Source organism: Halictus rubicundus, chromosome 12 (genome assembly GCF_050948215.1).
Source record: "Halictus rubicundus isolate RS-2024b chromosome 12, iyHalRubi1_principal, whole genome shotgun sequence".
Classification (NCBI taxonomy): Eukaryota; Metazoa; Arthropoda; class Insecta; order Hymenoptera; family Halictidae; genus Halictus; species Halictus rubicundus.
Window position 1 is genome coordinate 2,987,571 of NC_135160.1, and position 17,634 is coordinate 3,005,204.

The 17,634-nt window shown below is 41.6% G+C and overlaps 2 protein-coding genes and 1 long non-coding RNA gene across 5 annotated transcripts in view; 1 reads left to right on the top strand and 2 right to left on the bottom strand.

The window, feature by feature from the left end:
• Positions 1 to 658: 658 nt before the first annotated feature.
• LOC143360044 (proton-coupled amino acid transporter-like protein acs) lies at positions 659 to 12,427 on the bottom strand. Its single transcript, XM_076798574.1, has 10 exons — positions 12,281 to 12,427; positions 9,399 to 9,480; positions 6,801 to 6,877; positions 6,389 to 6,505; positions 5,812 to 6,084; positions 4,396 to 4,480; positions 3,924 to 4,196; positions 2,676 to 2,854; positions 2,435 to 2,604; positions 659 to 2,260 (listed from the first exon to the last, which is right to left on the bottom strand). Exons 3-10 carry the CDS (start codon positions 6,860 to 6,862, stop codon positions 2,001 to 2,003), a joined length of 1,419 nt encoding a protein of 472 aa, XP_076654689.1. The 5' UTR covers positions 6,863 to 6,877; positions 9,399 to 9,480; positions 12,281 to 12,427; the 3' UTR covers positions 659 to 2,000.
• A 78-nt stretch (positions 12,428 to 12,505) lies between these two features.
• Positions 12,506 to 15,408, top strand: LOC143360045 (uncharacterized). 3 transcript variants are annotated; one of them, XR_013083199.1, is made up of 5 exons: positions 12,506 to 12,600; positions 12,705 to 13,108; positions 13,422 to 13,596; positions 13,723 to 13,851; positions 14,464 to 15,408. It is a non-coding gene; the product is annotated as an uncharacterized LOC143360045 (long non-coding RNA). The 3 variants fall into 3 exon arrangements; XR_013083197.1 differs by having other exon boundaries at positions 12,507 to 12,600; positions 13,723 to 15,408; XR_013083198.1 differs by having other exon boundaries at positions 12,547 to 12,600; positions 12,664 to 13,108; positions 13,723 to 15,408.
• Positions 15,409 to 16,441: 1,033 nt separating this feature from the next.
• LOC143360017 (proton-coupled amino acid transporter-like protein acs) overlaps positions 16,442 to 17,634 on the bottom strand; it is a 28,094-nt gene continuing 26,901 nt past the window's right edge. The window contains exon 8 of the mRNA XM_076798522.1: positions 16,442 to 17,439. Coding sequence (XP_076654637.1) covers positions 17,195 to 17,439 — 245 coding nt within the window. The 3' untranslated portion in view covers positions 16,442 to 17,194. The remainder of the gene's footprint in view (positions 17,440 to 17,634) is intronic.

Below are 17,634 nucleotides of genomic sequence, written 5' to 3' on the forward strand. Positions count from 1 at the left end.
AGCGATTTCCCGGCAGTGACGACACGAAGCACCGATAAATCTCGATTTGATCGTGTACTTCGAACTTTGTTCGGTTTACCCTGCTTTGCTTTTGCGGCAGGAAAAATCGTTGTACAAGCTTCTCGATAGAAAATAAGGCATAACGATGTACTACGTATGTATAGTATATTGCTGGCATCTGTCATAGATTTTCCTCTACTGTTCCCGCTTTCCCCTCGTCATGGTGTACGACTCTGACGAGAGCCAGGCGTTGGAGAGCGTTTCTGGACCCTTTGATGCTCAAGAACGTCTCTTTGGAAATGTCTCGCGACTTTGCTTGCGTTAGGATATTTCTCTTTGGCTGCGATGGTTGAGCAATTAGTGGCGAGTGCCGCTAGCAGCTGGTGTTATTTCTACTGTACGGTAATCTTCAACGCCAGGTTCACGGGATGTAGAATAGAATATTTTGAATTTGCGATTATTGAGATTGTAAAGAAATTGATTTCTTTAGAGACACGTTCCTCTTATTTTTATAAACTAATGTAAAACAGTCACTTTCAGTGCTCCGTAAACCTAGTGTTAAATGAACCAACGGTTCCTCTATTCTCCACATCTTCTTCTCGTCCTCGAATTTGTGCATCCAAACATTTGAGATTGTACGAACATCCAGTCTCTTAGCTTCTATTCTTCCTAGTTGAACTAATTCTTGAATCTTGGTCATCAACAGAGCCACTCTTCGGGAATGTATTCCTACACCTAGATTAATTTGATTAGCCCCCACTGCCAGCTGTGGGATCGTTTCTCTTAAATCCTCTTAACTTTAACAATAATCAATTCCTTTTCTATGTGTCCTAAGTCTACCATTTGTCAACGCCTGGACCACATCCCTGGTACATAAATTCCGAGTTCACGGTGAACCTAAGTACTCGTACCACCAAGACGAGAGGAACGCCGTTGAACAATCGCGAACATCCGATCCGAAAGTTGGAGAACAATTAACCATCCATGTAACATACGTCGGCAACTGGTTCAACAATTCAATAGAAATGCATCGCTCATTCCTGTATAAAATCTTCGATCACAGGTTTCAGGTTTGTCGATCATTTACTTTCTATATATAGACTTTTCTCGTTTTCTCTTCGTTCCGTTTATCGAACAGCGCTGGACGTTGGGCGTGATTGTTATCTCATCATCTGCTAGAGATGTTCTTTTTAAAATCGTTCATAGCTGTTCACAAGTGGAGCTACTTCACGGTGTTATCCCACTAATGGCTAGGGTCTGGAGTTTAAGACTCCAAATTAATTTCTCTTTGGTGATTTTCTAAGTCCGAGAGACCTCGAGGTCCCCGAATCTCTTTGGTTTTAATTGACTATAACTTAGTGACTAAAACACGCTTCTTGTAGGCTCCTTAATCTCTAAATTCCTGAAGCTCGGAACTGTTCAAGAGTCCTGTTCTCCTGTTCTTCGAAGCTCCCGCTAAATCGCAGGATCCATGATCTTGCTGGCATCGTTATTCGGTTTCTACGCGATCCACGTTCTTGCGATCAGCTTCCTAGGCTCTTCAGAACTATTTCAATCAAAGCTGAGGAAAAATACATTTTTGTCTTCAGCAATTTCCTTAATCTACGCTACGTCCAGTCGTCTCTCTCGAGCTCCACTCGTGTACAGAACAGTCCGAAACCGATTTCTTTTGCCCAGCACCGCGCGCGGCTCCTCGCCTACGTCTTAAAAATCTAAAAAAAAAAAAAAAAGAACAGAAACAAACGGCCTAAGTGTGCTAACGGCGGTAACGGGATCGAAGAGTTCGTCCCGAATGCACTCTGGCTGCTCGCGTTCCCTAAAGATCATTTTGCCACTGCGTTTATGAGGCACTGTCTACCTAAAGCGCCGCTCTTTAAGCTAAACTGGGAGAAGCTGCGGCCCGTGACCTACGCAAACCATGATGTCCTCATCAGAAGATCTTCGGCTCTCGCTCTCTCTTTCTCTTTCTCTCTCCCTCTTATTCTCCCCCTCTCTCTCTCTCACTGCTCTTCCTTCTTCTTGAACGAGTTTACGATGTCGACGATGCTGACGTAGGTGCCGACCACCAGGCCGAGCAGACCGAACACGATCAGACAGATGTTCTTCAGCAGCATGAACATGCAAGGACCGAGGTCCTTCTCCGGCCAGATCACGCAGATCTCGATGATCGCTGGGAACGCGATTCCCAGGGCTGAGAGGCACAAGGCGCCGAACAGCGAGATGAAGAGGCCCAGTCTGGGCACCGCGATGGCCAACGTGACTGCGGGGGAGCAGAGAATGATCGTTTTAATAGCTCTTTGCCAAATGGGAACAAGAAAGTAATCATACTCCAAGAGGAGGATCCTCGGAGATTGAAAATGGGACTGCACAGTTTTTATTTTACTAACACGGAAATTACCAACAAAAGGGAAACGAATGTTACACGTCCACTCACAAGTCGACAAAGTGATGATCGTTCGACAGACGTACTCCCAAAAGATTTTCCTCTTCTGCACCTTGTGGTCCAGGTAAGTGTGCCAAATTATTTCAACCGGGACGTATCCTTGGAGGGCGTGCGTTATAAAGATGGCGATAGCGAACATTATCTTGATGCTCTGAGCCATGCTGAAAGAAAAGGCTGCTTACTATACAGAACTCGTGTTTTTCAGATCGACGATCGGTTCGAGAAGATTTACATTTGATCCGCTGGCAGATTGAAGGTGACGCTGCCCTCGGCCTTGTCTCCGTACTTTATGTACCCGAAGAAACCCATGAGAATGTAGAGGGCCACTATCACTGTCATTCCGATGTTGAGAACGCCGCAGTAGCCTCCGAAATACTGCGGGGTCTTCATGTTATTTTCCAGCGCTATGATCTACGACAGAAAAATGGATATAAATATTTATATAAAATAAAAACTTATAAAAATAACAAGAATATCTCCAAGAATACACAAGAATATCTTCTAAAGTACAATTAATTATTTCTACAGATGTTACATGCTATCAAGTGGGACATCACGCGGTGTATATGGTTTATACAAATTTCATTTGTTTTTTTAAATGGAGTGCTTTTAAAATCTTTTTTACGGCAGTTCGAAACAGAATTTCCAAACAAAAACGTCTTAGACATTGTTTGTTCCAAAATGTCCAACAATATATAATTAATATAGCCACAGTAATTGGGTCCCTTACCCTGATATCTTCTTTTTTGGGCGAAAAAATTGTTTGTCATTTTTATTTGACGCTTGTCTGATCCACTTTGAGGATCACTGAGCACTGCCCAGCAGACTGAGAACAGCTGGGAAGTAATAGCAGGGATTGCACTGACGCACTGGCAATCTGATCACGGCAATCTCAAAGTTGCCCGTAAGTGGTCAGTTATTTGTTTATTAACGATGCGGCGCGGCGCCGTTGATCTATTCTAGGCGCAGGATACTCGGTCTGCCGGCATGATCGACGAGGCCAAATGATAGATCGATCGAGGTCACGAACTGTCTAAACTGTCCTACCAAAAAAATGATCTATCGGCCCAACGATTTTTAATTGAATTTCTGTCAATAATTCTGTCCTCGGAATTGTGCGTCTAAAAATTTATAATAGTACAAACGTCCAGTCCCTTGACTTCTACTTCTCAAATTAATTTCTTTGATGAGAGCTCGGTCATCTTACAGGCTAAGAGATAAGGGGGAGGGGGCCAGTGGCGTACGAGATCCTGGAACCCCTCCATTAGCCTAGGGCCGGTTACCGGGGTGGATTTATTGGGATACCTGGAGGCCCTCGGACCTTTAGGGTGTCCAAGGGCCCGGGTGAGTCTAAGATATTCCTGTGTTGCCCCCAGTGGCGGGGAATCCGTAATCTGGATTACCACCTCCTCCAAAAGAAGGCTAAGAGATGATACAAATTGAAAAAGAGTTTCCTGGAAGAATTGGCGTAAAAACTTACCACGCCCACAGCTTCCAACGCGAACAGCGTTGTACCAAAGTAAAGGGAGAAGTTTCTCAGTGTACCGAACATCTCCCTCTCGCTAGGGGATGGAAGGTCCTCGAACATGTAGACTAGGATCATGGCAAGCCCGGCGAACGTGATCGCGTTCGCCAGGGTGGAGAACGGCGCGAGCAACTTCAGGTTCCTTACGTAATTGATCAAAATCAACGGTAACAATAAAATGAGCATGTGCGTTTCAACATCCAAGGGTTCCCAGTACTGGTCCGCCACCTGTTTATGTCAACAGAAAAGAGGGCAACGTTAGGCGGTTTCGTCAAATAATCCGTTTTGAGTTGTTTGTAATTTTTCTTTTTTTTTTTCGTGGATTTTTATATTATTTTGATTTGTTCTTTTTTTTTTTGAAATTGTTCACTTTTTCCTCTGCTTTGGGGTGACGAAGAGGGTTGGTATCTCTGCACCTGTTATTTACCTGCTTTATATTCGACGCTACAAATACGATATAAACGCAGCATATTCCCAATTGATACGCTATCATGAACCCGTCTACGAGTCCTCTGGAAATAATAGCAACTTTCATGTTACACTTGAAGGAGAGCCATGACGCCGCTGTGTGATTGATGATTGTGCGTGCGTGTATGAGAGACAGAGATAGAAAGAGGAAGATAGAGAGTCGGTTTCCCAATTATAGAACAGATTGTTCGAAATTAGCCTGTATGATCGGCGGAAGCGATTGCTGATCTGCGCGGAAAGATTTGCTCCAGCGATTTTCCAATTCTGTCGAAGATTCCTCCACCGATTTCTGTGACGTTTCGTATCATCTCGAGTTACGTCGATTATTGATTTCGAGACAAGTTTTCATAAATATCCCAAGTCTATAAAATAAAGGAGGTTACTTTGCTTCTCCTTCGTTATCAGACTGCAAACTTTGAATCGGATAGAGGCCGAAGATAGAAGCTAAAACACGCGGGACGTAAGTAGAACCGATCCATCATAACCAGACAGTGCTCTTCTCATGAAAATTACGCTAAATCTACACGCCGCTGTGTAAACTCATCTAGATCTAATATTTCAAGGAAGTCGAATCTATTTGGCGCAACAGGTACGCTACTATGCAAATCAAATGGGCGGTGTACCTAATGGAATTAATTTTCTCTGCAAAATTTGCGTGCCTTCGGTGGCCTTTTGCAAACATTTGGAACAACACTGCTAACAATATCTATATTGTTCCTGCCGTCTTCCATTTGTTTACATCGCAATACATCAAACATCTTCTATGTTATGTTCAAAAACTGTTCACACAATTGAACCCTCGATTGAAGTTTCAACGACCAGACTGCGGACGTTCACGCGGTAGCTTGATTTCATAATTTCGTTTGCTCAAATTATAATTCTAGTTCTACTTCATAATTTCGTTTGCTTAAATCATAATTCTAGTTCAATTTCATAATTTCGTTTGCTTAAATCATAATTCTAGTTCAATTTCATAATTTCGTTCGCTTAAATCATAATTCTAGTTCAATTTCATAATTTCGTTCGCTTAAATCATAATTTCGTTTGCTTAAATTATAATTCAAGCTCAATTTTATAATATCGGTTGCTCAGATTACAATTTAAGCTTAATTTCGTAATTTCAATAGCGCGAACCGTAATTTAAGCTTGATTTCATAATTTTCATTGCTTGAGACGCAAATTGTTTGGCCTTTGCCTAATGACCGCTACAAAACCTTTTGATAAAACCGTAAAGGTCGAAGGCGAAGTCCGCAGTCGTTTGGACGATTGATTACAGTTCAAGCACAGTTTTTTAAGCAACCGCAATGCTGAGCAAGAAGAAGACGAATGTCAGTGTGTGTCTCTGTGGCCGGTGTGCATGGGGTTTTCTACTTACGGCGCATAAGGTGCGAACCATCGGACACACTCCGGCCCTTCCTCGAGAGCGTACTTCATGCTCATCGGATAACTCAATATAGGAACTCTTAACCGTTTACACAGTTTGTACTGGGCCTTCACCAGTATGTGAAGGCAATAAGTGCATAACACTCCAATAATCACTGTAGCTATCACACCAGTCACCAGACCACTGTTGCAGAACGCGTTTGGCATCGCCAAGATCCCCGTCCCGAGGCTCCCTTTCAACAAATGGATCAACGTCTCCGCGTTTCTGAAAACAACCAACGATTCTCAACAACAACTCCAACGAATTGTACCGCAAACAATTTAAAAAATGAATTAATCACGCTTGCTGTCGAACCACCGACAAAGTTTAGCGTTTGTGGATCTTTATGCAAAATAAAAGTCATCTTCTACGATCAAAATTTCTATCTTTAACAATTAAAAATAACCCATGGACCTTCTGAAATTGTCTTAATGTTTTTGCTGTTTTAAATGCATACAATCCGCAGTATAGTGATTACATGCTCTTTGAACGTATCAGGGAAAGTTGCAAAGTAATTTGGAACACTCACGAGGTTGGGTTCGGCCTATTTCGATGCTTATGGGGGTCGTAGTCTTCCACGCTTGTGGCCGGCGATATTGGGACTTCCGACGCGTTCAGACCACTTCCGGCGATTTCATTGTTAACCCTGCAATCGCATCAATTTGCAAATGTAATCGGTATTTCCGAGTTTTGTTAGTGGAACTCGGGATACCCCCCATGCGTGTGTACTCAGCGAGCCACAATTTGTAAATATGTGATAATACCAGAATTATAAATATATATATATATATATATATATATATATATATATATATATCCCCTCAGGTATTATTAGCAGTGGTTCTGCTATTAGCAGTGGTGGGCAAAGTTTGCTTAACGAATTACAATCCCATTTAATCGTACCCAGAGATAGGTAAAAGGGCGAGTAGAATCAGACGTACTTGTACGGACTCTCCGAGCCAATCAATTGCATATTTATCGTCTCTTCCTTGGCGTTCTCCATTTTCTCCCGTTGCTCCTACACGTTCAACAAAAAGAACAGAATTTAGTAACCTGACAAATGTTCATCGCTATCATGTATGTGGTTTAGAAATAATATGCTCATTTAAATGGCGCTTGAAAGTGCTTCCAGGTTCCTGTTCTTATTACCGCCTTAAACAATTCTTACCATTTGTATATTCCTCATGTTTTATATAGCGTATTAGTTCACAGCAGATAATCACAGTAGATGTAGATACAGAAGTAATTAAGTGACAACGCAACCAGTGTACAATAGGTGGCAGACGCTCTACAAGAAGATGACCGCTTATTCAATTACCCTAAGCCGGGCTTACCGGAACGGTGTGCAGCCGGCTGTACGTGCATTAGCCTAAGTTCATTGAGAAATTGTTCAGAAAAATTGTATCCTCGCTAACGATCTTCGGTAATAATCCTAACTTAATAAGAAAAGCATTAGCATTAGCTAATTTCACAAGTAGATGACCTCCGAAGCACGCGCGATCGTTCAAAATGTTGAAACCCGATCGGGACTAATTAAAAACCATCGGAAGAGGTCGCAGGCAATTCGCCACGTTCCTTCAATCGATTAAAGCTACGTAATCTTCGTTGACGTTTCCTCGAGCTTAATCGATTACGCCCACGAAAGCGGAGTCGGATTCCGCGAGTCCAAGGCAGCGATCCCGTCGTCTTCCGGCTGGCACGATCGTTTAAGGATCGGAGAATCGACCTAGATCAGGCCAGAAAGCCACCTAATCAATTGTCGGATATGGAGCAACGGCGACGGGACGACGGTGGATAAAAATGCCACTTCATAGTGCGCGAATCTCTCTTTTTCTGTTCGGCTACATACGCGCGCGCGCGCGCGCGCGCTACGCATCGTTTCGCATCGCGTTGCTCTTAATTATTGCATTGGGGTCAAATGTAGTTAACTTACTGAAGGTTACACGATCTGTATTCTCACTTCTTCGTCGCCAATTGATCCACGGTTGTTCCGCCGAACGAAAAGGTCTCTGCCGCGTTCGTTACGTCTGCGTGCCATACTAATCGCTTGTACAACCATCGAGGGACTGTCCTTTGATCGAGCCAATATACTGGACGATCCTAGGCGATCGCCAGAAGAGATCGTTACGTTCGACGGTTCTCTTGAAAACACGGTTTTCTACAGAGAATTATGGTCCTCTTCGAGATTGGGACACCGTCCGGGACGAAGAAAATCGTTGAAAAACGAGGAAATCATTATCTAATTAGCCGACGAATCACGGTGAATAGAAGCCGGAGCGCGCTCGAGCGGACTCGCGACTTCAATCTGATTGAATAATGATCATCTGCGGAGACACAATCGCCGGAACGAACGCAAACGAACAGCTGTCTCCGCGCGGCAATTTGAAGAAAAATGAATCGTACACGGTGTGGCAACAGTTTCTGCGATTCCTGGGACAATAGCGGCTCGATCGATTGCTATCTATATTGATGTCAATTCTAATCGCAGCTGGACTATGGATCTTTGTGCAAAGTAAATATTTTCTGTCTCGATTACAACTCGAGCGAAACAGGAAACTTCCATCCTTAATAGATTCCTTGTAGAACAATGCTTTCACTATTTTACTATTCTATGTTTCTTCTGGTTAAAAATGCATAAAATCCACAGTCTAGTAATAGTAATACTATAATGAATTATAGTTCCAGCAGTACTCGTGGATACATTAATAAAGATAACGTTCAACTTTCCAATCTATAATTTTAGTGAACGCCATTTGCACGCGACAAAGGATTCAATCCAACTTTAATTCAATCTGAAACGTTCCTATATCATTTTAAGTAAAAATTGCCCATTCACAAGCCATCTATCAAGTTTTTAATATTTTAGTGTCACAGCACTTCAATTTTGTACATTTCACATTTTCTTAGTGATTATGCTTAATGCCGCTAAATTTAGAAAATGCAAAAAGTATAGCAAACGACATTTTAACACATCAAACTACTCAACGTTGATATTACTCGCTTTCTTCGAACCCAAATGAAATTATATTCTTCTGCTATCAATGCTCGAGTATTAAAGAAAATATAATGTACAATAAACAGAAATATTCTCTTTCATACAGTAAATTAAAGAGATCGAAGAAATTATTGCTTTTTCCATTATATTAGACAAGATTTGGATAATTTTGGAAGCAGTGGCAATGACTTTCAGACAGAGCGAACACGGGCAAGTATGAAGAAGCATTGATGAATAAAACGACAGCACGATTTCCGGAAATATAAGCCTAACGAGCATCGCTCGGACCAGCGACGTCGCGCGCGGGATCCTTGACACAGCCTCGTCTCGCGCGACAGACTAAATTCGGCGCTCATTTGTCTATGTCAATGGTGCTTATTATCGCGTACAAAGCCCCGTTTAACTCGGTGTAACGCCGCCACAAACGGCCAGCTTGACAATCTCGTTTGGTCATTGACATTGCGCCCGCCGATTACTAACGCGGGACCAGTCGGTACGGTTTACAAAAATTCGATTCCGTTTCTTCCGATCTTGTTCTTCTCACCTCTTAACGCTACAAGTGGACGCGTTTCTTCTTTAAATGGCGGCTTCGTTTGCTGGTTTTCTTCGGCGGTCGGTGTCTTCTCCTGGCAACAAGAAAAACCGTCAGAGGAAATGGATAAATTGTTTGCAGTTCCATTTTTAAATCTTTCTTAAATTGTTCGTGCATTCTGTTCGACTTCAGAGGCGCCATCAGTGACACGAAATTTTGTTTAACGTCAAATTGCTGGTGGAAGTTGGATGGTTCTGTTTAACTTCAGATCGATACTTTGCTAGATCTTTAAAAAATTGTGACAGCTATATTTTATAAGTAGACTGTACGTTTTTATGGAAAATAAAAATGTACGAAGTCAATTCTGAGCATGAAATAAAATTCAAGTCGTTCTTTTAATAATTTCAGTAAATCTCTAACGGTGTATAACAATATTCTTCAATTCTTCTCATGTTCTTCACCATTATTAGGAAAATGAAAGAAAGAGAAATAGAATAGATAGAAATAGAAAATAAAAATTTTCTTAATGATATTAAGAAAATAATATTACACTATGTTCGACTTACTAAAATTATTACAAGAGAGATTTTTATTTTGCAGGTCCGGTAATTATATAAATGAGTCCACGAACAATCTTGTACAGTTTAAGAATTTTTCGTGTTTTTCTTTCAATCGGAAAAACCTTTTTGCATCTACCAAAATATGAAATAAACATTTGTTTGCTTCGTTTGGTTGTTTGGGACCTTGAACGATGATCGAGCACATCGCGCAAAGTTCTGCAACTGCAGTTCAAACGAAGTCCTAAATGTAAATCATTTTCGATGGGAGAAGGGTAGCCTTAAGTATAGCAATCGATCTCCTAATTCTTACTTCCTCAGAGCGAACCGGGGGGACACATCAAATGGCTCGTCACCGCGCAGCCCCGAAACAATGTCACCGGGAATATATATTTAAGCGTCTGCTAATATTAGACGGTGAAAGAATTCCGCCCACCTGGCTTAGGAAAACACGTGAAAGCGGAATGGGGTCTGTGGATCGCCAGATTTCAAAGATCTCTACAATTTTAACTAAAAAAAAAAAAGATAGCGAACATTTTACAAAATCTAAACTAACTGGACAGTCCATCTCCAAAAAACATAAAATTCTGTCAACTAAAAAATTATATGCGAACTGTTTACGAAACCAGAGCTTTGGATTTTTTACCTTAAACTATATAGGGTGACGTTATTACTAGATTGTGAGTTTTATGAATTAATGGCAACAATGAGTAGGCGCCATTTCAAGCAGTATACCAATTAAAGAATTTAAAAATATCAGTGTATTAATTTCAACTTATAGAACTTATTCTAGAAAGAATAAAGTTCTTATTTATTTTCATATCCATTTTCATATGCTACAATTTTTCTACTATATTTTCATTTGCATATGTTACTTCTCAATAGTAAAAGACAAGAATGACTAGATGCCATTTAAACCAAGAAAAAGAAGCTAGTCATTTTCAAAAAATAATTAGCAAAATTATAACTGAATAAATGCAGTAATAAATAGTATTCCTGGGTGAAACGTCAGAAAGAATTCTAACTGGAAATTTTTCATAGATCCCCGCCATTGATCGGGGACCATTTTAGAGCACGTACTTTTCCAGGGTTGCGTAACGAATAAAATATCTCGATTTTTAATTAACCGTCCCCTATTTTTCTTGGGAGTCGTACCGAACGCTATTAAGATCGATGAGGGGACTGTTATGCAATAGCTGAACCGCTTGTCCATTCCAATTGGCGTGACATCGTATCGGCGACCTGTTACCAATCTTTGAATAATCGTGCCTTATGGTTTCATGCCTTCCATCTCGCCCGTGCCCCCGGCTTCGCATTTGTCCCGCGTATCGTTCGCAATAGCCGTGAATGAATTGGCCGGGAGTTGCCATTTTTAGACTCGATGGCGTTTCTATCGTCCAGCAGAACAGCCGTCTACCAGCATGCAGACAATTAAAACCGTTCATCAATCGGAAAACGAGATGTCCGATCTGATATTTCAACCGAACGGTATAAACAACTATTACTCGATGATCTAGAATCTAGACAAACAAAACGGTACTGAAGTCACGACATAAATACAATTCAACGTGCTCTTCGTTGAAGCAACACACGCTGCAACAACCTGTTAGATCCACGCTCCCCGCTTCATCATCAGGCTACGAAACATGTAGACGAAGATTTACGTCATTGATGGAGCAGAAGCTTCAGGAAATAGAGAAGCAACCAGAGGAAACAAATTCCCACGAATGTTTAAGACAATTTACTCTAGCAATAAGGCGACTTGTTGGACCATTCATCAGCTCATAATCTTCACTATAGCTCGTAAATCAATCTCTAAATAAGCGCAAAAGACAGAATAGATAGCAATCCAAGATCTAGATACTTTTTCCCCTAATATAACAATATTCTAGACATACAATAATATTCCTAAGACGTCCTGCACTCAAGCAACTTGTTAGACCATTCTTCGGTCCCTAATCTTCACTATAGTCCACAATTTAATCCCTCAACAAGCGCAAAAGATGCAAAAGCGATCAATCAGCAACCTGAGAACATTCTTTACAATCCTAACCGGAGTTCAGAGACTTCCTATGAAAAATAATTAAACGATCATTACAGAACCATCCCATAATCATCCTGGAAGACGGTATACACTAAAAAATGTCTATATTTCTCTAGAATATATTTTTACGAGCCTCTGTTGAATAGACGCGATCACAGTCCAGAGGAGCAGGGTGTTAACGTTCGAGGGAGCGATCTAGCCGATCTAGCTGATCCATAGGGCCCAGAAAAACATGTCGTGGATCGCGGAAGGATGTGAAAATGCGGCTAGGTGTTTGCGGTGTCTAGACTTACCAGATTAAACACATCCGCAGCGGGGGACACCGAAAATTCGCTCGAACGGCCAGACAGACGTAACACGATCTTTAAGAGGAAACTTCCTAACGCTAATGCGGCCGCGACAGAGGATGTCTAGCGACTGGGCAGCGCTAAACCGCTGAACATTTCAATTTCCAACGAGACACCAGCTCACGTGGTACATGCAAGTTAGGAGACTACGCCTCCGGTGCAGCCATCAGCGGAGCTGCACGAGATTTAGAGCTGTCGCGGCTGCAGTGGGTCGGAGGCTATGGTTGGGGACGAACTGCACATGTTGAAGACGATGAACTAACCAGGTAGGCTTCAATATTTTTCCTTCTACTATGTAACAATAATATGTGTAACGTCGTTCATTAAAGGTGAAGAGGAAATCAGATTTTTCATCTGGACATAAATCTAGCCCTAGGTCAATGGAGAACCTTGAAGAACTGGGGCTACCTGGGTTCAATATTTTTCCTTGAGCTATGTACTAAAAATATGTAACGTCGTTGATAATATCCAAAGTTGAAGGAGAAATGAGATTTTTCATCTGGACATAAATCTAGCCCTAGGTGAATGGAGAACCTTGAAGAACTGGGGCCACCAGGGTTCAATATTTTTCCTTGAGCTATGTACTAAAAATATGTAACGTCGTTGATAATATCCAAAGTTGACGGAGAAATGAGATTTTTCATCTGGGAATAATTCTAGCCCTGGGTTAATGGAGAACCTTGAAGAACTCGTTACATCCATTTCTTGACGGAACTCGTGGCAGAAAAGTATTTGATTAGAGGAACCAAACGGCTGTGGAAGATAACAACGAAGGCAAGTAGACGTTAATATTAATATAAAATTCGTCACATATGAAGAAAATGTTCCTTCAATTAACCTTAATGAGTTGTCATCATCATTTGTAGTGATTTAATACATTGCTGCCTAATCATTGCTAATCTGCTGCTGATCATTGTTAATTTTATTAGTGAGAATAAATTATTTTTAGCAAGTTAGTAAAACCACTCTTCTATACTCTTCTATAACGATAGAAATTGTCTAATTGGCGACCAAACGACCTTCCAGCTATGTTTGTCCAAATTCTTGGCTCCTCCAAATGATAATTCGACTTGTTTATTCCCTCCAGTAATTCCCAAGGATAACCATAAAACAAGACCGAGTATACCCATTTGGCAATGCAAGTCATATAACCATCTATTAGCGTCAAGTTTGGTAAGGAAGGTATCGATTGACCCACAAAGGGAATGGCAACCAAACGAAGGATCAAGTTGCAAGTAGAGAATGTCAGCTTTCGCTAGGAGGTAAGCAGTGAAAAATACTTGTACACGAAAAGATTAAAAAAAAACCTGTGAAATGCGATTCTCTTCTATTTAAAGTATTTTTACGTCACCTGTTTCTATTCTGCTATATCATAATCTATTTTTCAGGCTAGCTCCAAGATCCACTGACCAACAGACAGTACTATTTATCGTGAGAACTACCCCTATGTAGCATACAACTCCACTGAAAGTATAACTGGACGACAATAGAACTAAGTAAATAAGGAGACTGCAAATGTATGTGCGTTTACAAGTGCAACAAATTTCTTTCTACATAGCAAGATAGAACAAAAGTTTGATCGATACTTCTCTCAATCTCTCTACTATTAACTGGACTAAATTTTCTATTTTCCTACTATATTTAGTATAACATGTTACTACAGTTTATTATGCAGTAAACAGATTTCTTCCTTATCTCGAGCTCTACTAATTCTTTTAAAAATATTCGGAATTGCTCGTTTAAGTTGAGATTGTAAAGATGCAACCGTGAGGAATTATTCAACAAACTTATTTCTCTGGGTATATATTATTCCAAAAAATAGACACGTGCTTGTTTTTTTTTCATAAAATAATGTAAAATAGCTGCTAGTAGTGCTCCGTGAACCCAGTGTTAAGGAAGCTATTTTTACATTTTTCTCCTCAAAAGAAAATGACTGAGTAATATATTCCATGTTCAATGAGTGGATCAAAAGAAGTTTCTCACGCGCATTACAATTTTTCTGAATGAACCGTTCCGAATGAAAGGTATACGATTCGCATCACGCGTGTCTCGATGAAGCGATCAACGTGTTTGCCGTTGATCACCGAGCGAACGTGAGATTTGTCATCACGGTGTTGTTGTGCATACAGGTGAAAGGAATCGAGCACACCCTCGCACGCGGTTCGGCGGACAGGTTTAAAAGGGAATATATCGATCGTGACGTGCAGGGGATAATACGGTCACCCGGGGGCGGAACGATTTTCCGCAGAACGCTAATCGTTCTTTCAAAGCCATTTGTAACTCTATGGAACTCTTATTAGACCATTCACACCCCTACAACTTGCACAATGAATTTTCCGTCAACATTTAAAATTCTGGTGGCTATGGTCATTGCAATTATTCGTGACACTTGGACTTGAGGACCTTTATACTAACTTTCGGTTTCCTGGTTACTCAGAAATATTACTTATTTTTCTGTTATTCATCTTTGGCGTTACGAAATTAAATTTACGGACAGTACGCTTTCATTATAAATAGGTGACATTTAAATTTTCAATGTGCGATGCGTGTTTCTCAAAAGATGAAGTTGCATATTGATTTATTTGTAAATGGCAAGCGAGCAACGGATCTATAAGGTGGACAATTTAAAGTGCGAATGAAAATAAACTTCAGAAGAATGTAATATTTTTGTAAGAACACTCGCTAAAGAAAACTACTGCTACTTTTAAAAAGAATTTGACATACGACAACAATTGAGCCAATTCCATTTACTCATCGTGTGAAAAATTTAGTAAAGAGAACTAGAATAAACTTCCTAGAGGAATCGCTTCTCCGCAATCGAGACCCGTTCAATAGCACTCTGCGTTACATAATCCACCGTCATCGTATCAACACAAAAACAAGTGTGCCAAAGACGAAAATCTATCATCTGACTACTCCCCTCGTTAACAAAAATGAAATCCTATCCTAAAATAAAAGAAAAAAACAATCGTCCCAGCAAGTTATTTACTAACAATTTCAACCTCGCCACCCTGACACCAATTCACCTGACATACTGTAACGTTAAGAACCTGAAGGACATGCCCTACCCTATAAAACAAAGTGTACCAGCTACTTTTCCCTACCGCGAAGGACAAAAACAATAATATGCACTTGACACTAAATAGTACAATCACTAATCATTTCATCCTCGACGTCCTGAAAGGGTTGCAACCACCCCTGAGGCATTGTGCGTTGATAGCGAGGGGTCGGCGGGGCTCCAGCCTCGGATCTATTGCGATGGAGCATCGTCCCTATCTGTTTGGTGCGGCGGTCGGTACGCAACTTACGTTCACTGGCGAGCAAACTGGACGGACGCGAAAGGGAGAGGCTCACACAGGGTGCGCTAAGCCGAAGAGGAACACGAGGACGCGTGTGCGAGGCGCACACACACGGACGGAGCTCCGGTCGACATGGGGTCGCTTGCACACGTGCGACTGAAGCTGCGTAAACCCAAGCTCGAGACCGTCTGCTTGGGGAGGGTGCGCAGGGGTTGGCTGCGAGGTATGCGGGGGCAGCCACCCCGGCCGCGATCCATAAACTCGTAAGAACCGGCGACATCTCATGGCGTTCAAGCGAAAAACGCTACCTCTGAACTTTGACCCGCGCGCGGTTGATCAGAGAGTCCAGTCGGTTACCCTCGACCGAATCTTCTGTAAAAGTTTGCAGAAATGTACCTCTTGTATTCTCTTGAAGAATAGAGTCTTGGGAACGAGCTCTTCGTCTGGTATATATCATTAATTAATTAACGCATTCGCTACCAACGCTCGTTCGAAAGAAAATGAATTAGGTCTTTCATAGAGTAGCTTTTCCTGATAGTGAATCCGAATGCTGACGATGATATTAATTTCTCTTCTGCTATCGTAAAGAAACGAAATAGTTATTAAATGTGCTAGAAGGCCAGGAGAATAGCTGAAGAATACTTACCGTTAGAGCTAAGGTAAAATTAGGGTTTAAGAATGGTGTAGTTTGGAAAAGTAGTTGGACGTTTCGTTGAAGAGAAAGCAGAATCCTCGTCAAGGATCGATAGGACGGGTACCCGTCAGGATTTCAGACATTCAGGACTCTGGTGCAGTCACACTCGAGGTATCTATATAAAACACTGAACAGATCGGTTTATTAAAATTAACATACTGAGTGATTGGTACTAGCTATCATCTTAAGTCGAAACGGTCTGCGAATATTCATCCTTTGCCCACGGCAAGAAATCATTCAATAAAATAATACATGTTAGAACGGATTGCCACAGACAAACAAAAGCCTCGTGCGAGGAACAAAACGGGTGTTAGAATGTTACGATAATCATAAATAAACTGGAACGCGTTCGGAAAGCACTCTTCCACGATCAAACTACGGACATAACACGTCTCCAGTGCTTCCAAGCTGTGTGTTATTCCGTCGACTATATTTTCTCAACAATTTCACGAGCGCGCGCGCGCGCGCGTCCCTCTCATTCGTTAGTTCTATCGTCCGCGATTTAAAAAAGAAACGGCGGTAACAAAACAAATAAAAACAGTTGGTCAACAGTCGAACTACAATCCCATTCGAGAAAAACATGTTGTTAGCGTCCACCAATTGCGACACGCTGGGCGGGTCTTCTTTTCCGGTCTTTCCACATCTAGATGAGATCATTCTGTCTCGCATCCCATCAACGTATTTATAAAATACGTCTCGAAGAAGGAGGGACATCCTCGTCCAGGCTCGATCGTTTGGTATTCATTTAGGCGTCGAAACCTCGCGTTCCCACGTTCGTCCATTACGGCGGATAACGCGGCGCCCTCCTCCTGCCTCCTCTTCTCCGATGCCATTCGTTTATGGTCCCTCGTCACCGAAGAACACGCTTCAAGAGAAGCTGTGGATGATGTCACGAAGACTCGTGTACGTTCCTACCAGGAAACCCAGGAGCCCGAACAGGACCAAGGACATGTTCTTGGCTACCATCAGTAGCCTCCCAGTCCTGCCGTACACGTTCCAGAGCGTGCAAGTCTGTATGATGGCGGGGAAACCCAGTCCGAGACCGGAAAGACATAGAGCTCCGAACAGGGAGATGAACAGGTCCAGCTGGGGGATGGCTATGGCCAGCAGGACTGAAAGTAGCGAGCAATACAATTAGTATATTGACTTCACTAAGCAAAGTTAATTGATGCTCCAATTATATTCCAGGTGTTTCGAAACTCTATAAACAAATATACAACTCGTGGAATTTTGATTATTTTTCCTTGATAAAAAATCACACGTGTACTTCGAATACCAGTAAATACGTGTGCAAGATCCCAATGCAG